General features: G+C 51.6%; 1 protein-coding gene across 1 annotated transcript; it reads right to left on the reverse strand.

The window, feature by feature from the left end:
* Positions 1 to 7,939: 7,939 nt before the first annotated feature.
* On the reverse strand, positions 7,940 to 9,210 carry GPR135 (G protein-coupled receptor 135). The gene is given in 3 exon segments (XM_060261511.1): positions 7,940 to 8,275; positions 8,277 to 8,624; positions 8,626 to 9,210. Coding segments are annotated over 3 exon segments (1,269 nt in total).
* Positions 9,211 to 9,444: the final 234 nt, after the last annotated feature.

Genomic DNA, 9,444 nt, shown 5'->3' on the forward strand with positions numbered 1-9,444 from the left:
ATAAAATCTAATGATAGTAAATCCTTTTGGAGATTCGTTTCAGACAGCATGAAGCCTAGAGCATTTGCCAACCCTAATATTTCTCCACAAACATGGGTTGACCATTATTCTAAGATTTTTGAAGATCAAGTCATCCCCTCTCATGTTATAGACGCTTCTGTATTTTCTGATCTTCCTGTTTGGCCTCCTGTTGAACCTGACAAAATTATTGAGTTAATTGATGGTTTAAAAGTTGGCAAAGCACCAGGTCCTGACGGTCTCCCTGCTGAGATTTTTTTAAAATTTGCAGTCTGGTGGTCTGAACCTTTGGCCAACTTATTGACATTAATCATTACGGAACTGTCCCAGATTCCTGGCTTAACTCCCTAATTGTTCCCATCTATAAAAAAGGTAATTTAAATCTTCCCGAGAATTTTCGTCCCATTAGTTTATTATCCATTATGGGCAAACTATATGCAAAACATTTAGAACATCGGCTGACAGACTGGATACATTTGGAAAACATTATTGGCCTAGAGCAAATAGGTTTCTCCAAAAAAAAAAAATTCTACTATCGACCATTGTGTCACATTGGCTTTTCTGGCCAACAAATACATGAATACAAGAAAGGGGAAGCTCTATGTAGCTTTTATAGATCTGAAGAGTGCATTCGACTCTGTGGACAGAAACAAACTATGGAATAAACTAAAGGATCTTAATATGGATCCCCGTCTGTTAAATCTATTAAAGAATTTACATACAAATACAACTTGCCAGGTAAAACGCTCATCTATAGGACACCTAACTGAAAAAATACTGGTTTGTAAAGGAGTTAAACAAGGGTGTGTGTTAGCCCCACATCTTTTTAATCTTTTCTTAAATGATATGGCACAATATCTTAGTTCCATAAATGGGCACCCACGTAAGTTAAATGATCTCTCAGTCCCAATATTATTGTATGCTGATGATACAACTATACTTTCCTGCACAAGAGTCGGCCTGCAGCGATATCTGAAAGCTTTTAACAACCACTGCCAGCTTAACTCACTTGCTATAAACTATTCCAAATCTAAGGTCTTTTCTAAAAGTTGGTGACCACAAAAATGGTATATAAGCAAGCAGGAAATTGAGCAATCCAAATGTTTTAAATATTTGGGCATAACCTTTAATTACAATCTCAAATGGGCAGTTCGCCGTGACAGAATAATAAATATAGCTAGTTGTTCTTCATCTCAGATTAAACAGTTTTATTATTAAAAAGGTAACCAATGTTCGCCTGCTGCAATCAGAGCTTTTAACGCTAAAACACTATCACAAATTTTGTATGGTATCCCTCTGTGGATTAATGCTCTGAACCAAAAAATAGAAAATACCCAAGCTGCATTTCTGCAACAACTTTTAGGAATCCCCAACTGTGTTCCTTATTTTGTAATCTGTTCAGAAACAGGCCAATCTCTGATTGAAACAAAAGCTTGGACTCTAACTTTTAAATATTGGTTACGGATATTTTATAGGGCTGAACCAGCTAGCTTGCTCAACTACCTAAAAAGAGACCCTTATAATGCTGCTTGGCAAGATGGAATCGAAGCTCAAACACATGGAAATTGCAACTGACGATCTATTTTTAATCTGATGAATAATTTTAGATTTATCAAACAGAGAATCTTAGATCTAGAATCTCATAAACTGTGTCCTATCCAATTTTATACCTGCTCTTCTGCCTCACTTGGACTTGATCAGATGGCCAGGAAAATGGTCGAATATTTATCTGAACTAGATAATCCACAACATCAGAGAGCTTTTATGCTGCCTAGGATAAATGCATTTCCCTCCAGTGTTCTCTATGGGAGATTTCTTCAAGTCCCGTTTAGCGAGAGACATTGTCTATGCGGGTCAAGTTCTCCGGATTCCATCCAGCATATTTTATTGAACTGCCAACTGTATACTAATCTCCAGAAGGTTCCGTTAGATAGTCTTTCCTTGCCGTCCTACATTCAAGAAAATAGGATTGATTGCCGTTTCCTATTAAATGACAACATAATCGATATCACAAAACCTGTTGCCAGATTCTTGGCTGAAATTGTTAAAAATTATTCTAAGCAGGTTTTATTGTGATCTTAATCTTAGTTTAGCCTTTTATGCTTTGAACAGACATACCTGATTGTTGTTTGGTTGGCAAGTCTCTGTATATCTCTTTTCGTTATGCCAATAAAGGTGTGATTGGATTGGATTGGATTGGCAAACCACCCCATAAAAAGTCTGCCGTGAAAACATTGTGAAAGCAACGTCACCCCAGAGTCGGAAACGACTGGTGTTTGCACAGGGGACCTTTCCTTCCTTTCCATTTAGAAAAGGGCAAGGAGCTGTTCCACTTGGCAGCCAAGGATAGGACCTGAAGCAATGGGCTCAGATTACAAGCCAAAAAGTACTGACTGGATATTGGGGTTGGGAGGGGGGAAGTTCAGAGGTGGTGAGCTCCCCTTCACTGGCAGTTTTCAAAACACGGCTGGATGATTATTTCTTGGAGATGCTTTAGGCTGATCCTGCATGGAGCAGGGGGTTGGACTAGATGGTCTGTAGGGCCCCTTTCAACTCTATGATTTTATGGCTTTTTAAAGGCTTCTCAATGTCTTAAGGATAAAATGCCGTTCCACCTATCCTTCATGAAAGCATTTGCCCTGGTCTTCCAAAACCTGCTTTGATCCCAAACGTTTTTGCACTTAGAAAAACTTTTCAATCCATTTCAAAACAACAGATTCCAATCCAGTTGCGCCTTAACGACCAACGAGATTTTTTGGATAAAAGCTTTCGAGAGTCAAATTTCCCTTTGTCGGAAACATCAAGTAGATTGAATTGAGGGGTCCAAGGAAGCTCTGCAGGGCTTTTTTTGTAGCAGGAACTCCTTTGCATATTAGGCCACACACCCCCTAAGGTAGCCAATCCTCCTGGAGCTTACAGTAGGCCCTTTACTAAGAGCCCTGGAAACTCTTGGAGGATTGGCTACATACAAGGGGTGTGGCCTAATATGCAAATGAGTTCCTGATACAAAAAAAACCACCTGGATTCTCAGAAATTTACATTCTCCCAAATCTTGTTCATCTCTAAGGTGCAACTGGACTCAAATCAATGCCCTCTACCACAGACCAACAGAGATACCCAGAGGCCAGCTAGCGCTCTAGGGAGCTGCCTACCTGGCCTACTGGGATACGCCAGCCTTGCACACACCGAGAAGGATGAGGACATGTTGCCCTTTGGACGCTATGAGGCAGATGGCCCTCTTGCCATCTGCTCTCATCCTTAGCAAGTAAGTTAGTACTCTATCCTGTCTCTACTCTTTCCTATCTAAAAGTGTATTTCTCAAATAGAGAGCAGCATTTCTCCTTTAAGAGCTGCAACGTAGCTCTGTGTAGTTTTGTAAGCTGAGTAACCTGGTATGATACTCCTGTGTTTTGTAGCTTTCTTTAAGCATACCACAAACAAGTGGGCACTGGACTAACTATACCAGTTTATCCCAACCAGTTGATGCCAGTGTACTTTAGATACCTCTAAAGCAGGGGTGTCAAACATGCGGCCCGGGGCCCGAATTGGGCTCCCGGAGGGCTCCTATTAGGCCCCTGAGCAACTGGCTGTCATCTGCTTCCTTCTCCCTCTCTCTGCTTCTTTCTGCATCACAGGATGCTTTGCTAGGCTTCCTCAATCACGCAGGAGCTACAGAGAAAAACCTCTGTTTTCTCCATTGGCTGAGGCTCCTCCCTGGAGGAAGAAGAGGAGAGGGAGGGAGAGCTCGCTTTGCCAGGCTTTCCCAATCACACAGCAGAGCTACTGAGCCAAGCCTCTCTTCCTTCTATGGGTTGAGGCTCCTCCTCCTCCAGTTCCCCTGAAGAAGGAAGGAAAGAGCCAGAGCTTCCTTTGCCCAGTTCCCTGGATCCCATGGGAGAGATACAAAGAAAACACTTTTAAGACCAATGAGTGCTAAGCATGTTTTAAGTTTTCTTTCTTTTTCTGTGTCCTTTATATAAAGTTTATATCTCTGCAACGTAATCTTTAAAGAGCCCCGTGGCGCAGAGTGTTAAAGCTGCAGTACTGCAGTCTTAAGCTCTGCTCACAACCTGAATTCGATCCCCGGTGGAAACTGGGTTTTCAGGTAGCTGGTTCGAGGTTGACTCAGCCTTCCATCCTTCCGAGGTCGGTCAAATGAGTACCCAGCTTGATGGGGGGAAAGTGTAGATGACTGGGGAAGGCAATGGCAAACCACCCCGTAAAAAGTCTGCCGTGAAAATGTTGTGAAAGCAACGTCACCCCAGAGTCGGAAACGACTGGTGCTTGCACAGGGGACCTTTCCTTTCCTACGTAATCTTAAATAGAAACAGTCATGGCTCAGCCCAACATGGCCCGGCCCGACAAGGTCTCATTTATGTCAGATCTGGGCCTTATAACAAATTAGTTCGACACCCTTGGTCTAAAAAATGGCTTGGGGAGGCTTGAACTGGGATGCACTGAAGTGTCTATGTTTGATCATTAAGCAAAGGGCAATGGTTAGATCTCTTGCAGAAGAGGTTTATTTCTTCCCTTCCGACATGAATGACATCAGTTTCATTAAGGTCGCAAACAACAAAAGGGAAAAGGAAAACAGAACCAATCCGTACTCTATTTTCTATACAGTCCTGTGTGTGCAGAAAACAAAGATGTGTTATATTTTGGTCGAACATGAAACCACTTCATATTGGGGGGGGGGAATTATTTGCTTTGGCCCCTAGTAAAGAAAACAGAGCTAGAATTCTGCACAACCAGCTCTTGGCATTGGTGGAAATAAGCACATGGTCCCAACAGCTTGGCCTTCGTGGTCCCAACAGCCCACCCTGGAACCTTCAGATTGGATCATGCTTTTAATCCTGCAGCCATGTGCTGCAAAATTACACAACCCCAGGTCTGACAGTGCTCTTAAATTTGGCACTGAAAGTGGAGACCAGCCTGTTATCATCTTTCCTGCCACACAGTCACCTCACCCTTTGGTAGGGTCCCCCCCAGGAACGGTGGGACTACAATCAGTGCAGTGCAATGCCATGGCAAACATCCTGAGAGCCAGTTTGGTGGAGTGGTTAAGTGTGCAGACTCTTATCTGGGAGAATCGGGTTTGATTCCTCACTCCTCCACTCCACTCCTCCACTCGCAGCTGCTGGAATGGCCTTGGGTCAGCCGTAGCTCTCGTAGGAGTTGCCCTCGAAAGGGCAGCTGCTGGGAGAGCCTTGCTGGGGGGAAAGTGTAGACGGCTGGGGAAGGCAATGGCAAACCACCGCGTAAAAAGTCTGCCGTGAAAACATTGTGAAAGCAACGTCACCCCAGAATCGGAAACGACTGGTGCCTGTACAAGGGACCTTTCCTCTCTAGTTTAGAGCCCCGTGGCGCAGAGTGCTAAAGCTGCAGTACCGCAGTTCTACGCTGTGCTCACGACCTGAGTTCGATTCCCGGTGGAAGCTGGGTTTTCAGGTAGCCGGCTTGAGGTTGACTCAGCCTTCCATCCTTCTGAGGTCGGTAAAATGAGTACCCAACTGCTGTGAAAACGTTGTGAAAGCAACGTCACCCCAGAGTTGGAAACCACTGGTGCTTGCACGGGGGACCTTTCCTTTCTCTGTCCTAGCAGCCCCGTGGCACAGAGTGGTAAAGCTGCAGTACTGCAGTTCAAGCTCTGCTCACAACCTGAGTTTGATCCCAGCAGAAGCTGGGTTCAGGTAGGCTGCTCATGGTTGACTCAGCCTTCCGTCCTTCCGAGGTGAGTAAAATGAGGACCCAGCTTGCTGTGGGGAAAGTGTAGATGACTGGGGAAGGCAAGAGCAAACTAAAAAAGGTCCCCTGTGCAAGCACCAGTCGTTTCCGACTCTGGGGTGACATCGCATCACGTTTTCACGGCAGACTTTTTACAGGGCGGTTTGCCCATTGCATTCCCCAGTCATCTATATTCCGCCCCCCCCCCCCCCCCCCCAGCAAGCTAGGTACTCATTTGACCGACCTCGGAAGGATGGAAGGCTGAGTCAACCTCGAGCCGGCTACCTGAACCCAGCTTCTACCAGGATCAAACTCAGGTCGTGAGCAGAGAGCTCGGACTGCAGCACTCTGTGCCGCAGGGCTCCTCAACGGCAAGTCTGCCAAGAAAATGTTGCGATGTGACGTCACCCCATGGGTCAGTAATGACTCTGTGCTTGCAGAGGGGACTACCTTGACCTTTCTCTCTCCTAAGGAGTTTCAAAGTGGCTTTCCTTTTCTCCTTCCCTCCTCTCCCCACAGCAGATGCCTTGTGAGGCAGGTGGGGCTGAGAATGCACGGAGAAAACTGGGACTGACCCAAGATCACCCAGCCGGCTTCACATGGAGGAGGGACCAACCCGCTTCTCTGGACAAGAGCCCACCACTCAGAATACCTACTATACCACACTGGCTCTTTTGACCGCGGGCACTGATTGTACAGCGCCTGCGACATCCCTACTCTGACGAATGATGGGTGCCGGGGGGCTCCTGAGATGCTTCCGGGTGCCCTTTCGCAAGCGTTCAGCACTAGTCATCCCTGCGACCTCAGCTTCCGTGCGAATGGCCTCCCCTCCACGGGGCAGGGAGTCTCCTAGCTCTTGGTGCTGGATTCGAGTCAGGCAAACAGCAGGGCTAAGGCAGCCTTCCTTATCCGTTTAGCCAGCTGCCCATCCAAGTCCACTATGGCACGTTGATGGCTTTTGAAAGGAGAGGGTTTCATCTAACTTTCAATATGCTTTCCTGGTCACCTATCCACAATACACGTGCACCCCAGTTGACCACAGGAATATCTATTGGCAATCCTGTGCTATGAAAATTGGGAGTCGTCCATTGCCGGATTAAGCCCTGTGGAGGCCCCTGGGCAGTCAAAATCTTGGGGGGGGGGGCTTGCAAATTATCTCAGAGTCGGAGTACCTGCCCCGCCGCCAACAACCCCCACTGCAGCCTGCAGGCACCCCCTTAAAAGCCCTTCTGGCAAAGCTGCGGAGGAGAGGCAGAGAGAGGCAAACCTGGCGACGACGGCAGCAGCAGCTGCACCGGATAAGTCGGGCAAAGAGCGGCTCAGTTGTTGGCTGTATGTGCAGGCTGGGAGGGCTGCAAGCAGGGGGGAAAACAGGGGCGAAAGTCAGCCCAGGGCCCCTAAGGGCGTGGGGCTCCATAGGCCGATCCCTACTTGGCCTAATGGTTAATCCATAAGAACATAAAAGAAGCCATGTTGGATCAGGCCAGTGGCCCCTCCAGTCCAACACTCTGTGTCACATAAGAACATAAGAGAAGCCATGTTGGATCAGGCCAATGGCCCATCCAGTCCAACATTCTGTGTCACACATAAGAACATAAGAGAAGCTATGTTGGATCAGGCCAGTGGCCCATCCAGTCCAACACTGTGTGTCACATATAAGAACATAACAGAAGCCATATTGGATCAGGCCAATGGCCCATCCAGTCCAACACTCTGTGTCACACAGTGGCCAAAAATCCAGCCCTTGAGTCGTCCAGATGTTTGCAAAGAGTCTTCGAGGCATCTGTTGCACTGGTCCTGCTGCAAAACTAGGAGTTTTTCAAACTTGGACGCCAAACTGGATTTTGCGAAGCCGACTTCGCTGTTTTTCTCGTCGCTTCCATCCCTTCGGTGCCAAGCAAAAGTTGCAACAAATTTGGCCTATCGGCCGACCTCAAATCACCCGACTGAGCCCTCACTGCAGTGGCCGATAAAACCGGACGATCGAAAGCTGTCAACCGCACAGGGTTCCAAAGACTCGGAATTCCAGTGGACCCTTTGGATGGGCCCCGTCCCTTCGTCTGACAGAGAACGGCAAGCACAGATGCGCTTGTAATGGCTTGCTTCTCGGTGTCTCACGCGGATGAGGTTGGAGAACCCCTCGTCGCTCCCCTAGGTCCATGGATCTTGGAGCTCTGACCCTGGCCACGACCCCGTTTCAAAGGCTGGTGTCCAGAGTTTCCGGCTTGAGCGGGGTGCCCGCTTCGGAAAGGGTGTCTGGCCGCCCGTCGCGGCAAAAGAGAACGGCGGGATTCTTGCAGGCCCACATGGCCACCTCTCCTCCACTGGCCGGAGCGGAGGAGCTGAGGTGGCTGCCACCACCACCACGGCCTCCTTGGCTGGTGTAACGTTCGGCCCGGCTTTTGGCCTCCCAGCGGCGTCCCCGGGCAGCGGCCAGGTAGGCGGCCAGGTCGTTGCGGGTCCGGTAGCCCCCTCGCCGGCTGCCCCGGAAGAGGGCGGCCAGGTTGGGGTTGCGGGCGGCGTAGATGAGGGGGGTTGACGGCCCCGTTGGCCCAGGCGGCCCAGCTGGCCAGGGCGTCGGCGGTAGGCGAGAAGGAGAGGCCGCCGGTGGCGGCGGCCAGGGCGAGGAGGCAGTACGGCCCCCAGCAGCAGATGAGGGCCACGATCATGAGGAGGACGGTGGTGGCCGTGCGCAGCTCGCCGGGGGAGCGCAGCAGCGGGGGGCCGTAGGGGGCCACGGGCCGCACCCGGCTCTCGGAGCGCCTCACGGCCCGGCAGATGTTGTAGTGGCAGAAGCACATCAGGCCGAAGGGCAGCAGGTAGCAGAGGACGATGAGGGCCGCGCCGTAGGGGGGGCCCAGGCGGGGACCGCGAGGCGGCACCCCAGGGCCGGGCGTACCAGCAGTGGGGGGCTTCCTCCGCCGCCGCCGGGGGCGCCTCTTGGTGGGAGGCCAGCAGGTAGCAGGGCCCCGAGAGGCCCAGGGCGGCCAGCCAGACGGCGGCCAGGAGCTGGGCGGCCCGGCGGGGGCGCAGGGGGCGGCGAGGCTGGCGGACGATGGCGCAGTAGCGGTCGAAGGCCAGCAGGGCCACGGTGAGGGTGGCGGCCATGCCCAGGGCGGCGTGGAGGGCGGCGCTGGCCAGGCAGAGGCGGGGCCCGAAGAGCCAGGCGCCGGGCGGGCGGCCCCGCAGCAGGGCGGCCAGGGCGGGCGGCAGGCCCACGAGGGCGCCCAGCAGCTCGGCCAGCGCCAGCGACAGCACGAAGGCGTTGGTGACGGTGCGCAGCTGCCGGTGGCGCCCGATGGCCACCACCACGGCCCCGTTGCCCAGCGCCGACAGCGCCAGGATCAGCAGCAGCAGCAGCAGCGCCGGCCAGGCCCCAGCCGCCCCCGCCGCCCCAGCCGCCTCCCCAGGGCCGCTCGCGTTGCCCCACCGGGCCGCCTCCGAGCCGTTGCGCCCCGCCGTCCCCATGGGCGCATCGCTCCCGCCGCCGCCTCCTTCTCGCGCTTTCCCCCGCCGGCTGCTCCGAGGAAGCGGGGATCGGGCGGCGGCGGCGGCGAGCCCCGGCACCACGCGGCTTCTTCGGCTGGCTGCGGCTGCTGATCCGGCAGAGCGCGGGCGGGCGGGGCGCACGGGGCCGGGCGGCTTCTCCCCCCTTCTTGTATTGCGCTTCGTTTTCTCCTGCCCCCCCCCCCCCCGTGGGGA

This window comes from Heteronotia binoei, chromosome 21 (assembly GCF_032191835.1).
Source record: "Heteronotia binoei isolate CCM8104 ecotype False Entrance Well chromosome 21, APGP_CSIRO_Hbin_v1, whole genome shotgun sequence".
NCBI classification, from domain to species: domain Eukaryota; kingdom Metazoa; phylum Chordata; class Lepidosauria; order Squamata; family Gekkonidae; genus Heteronotia; species Heteronotia binoei.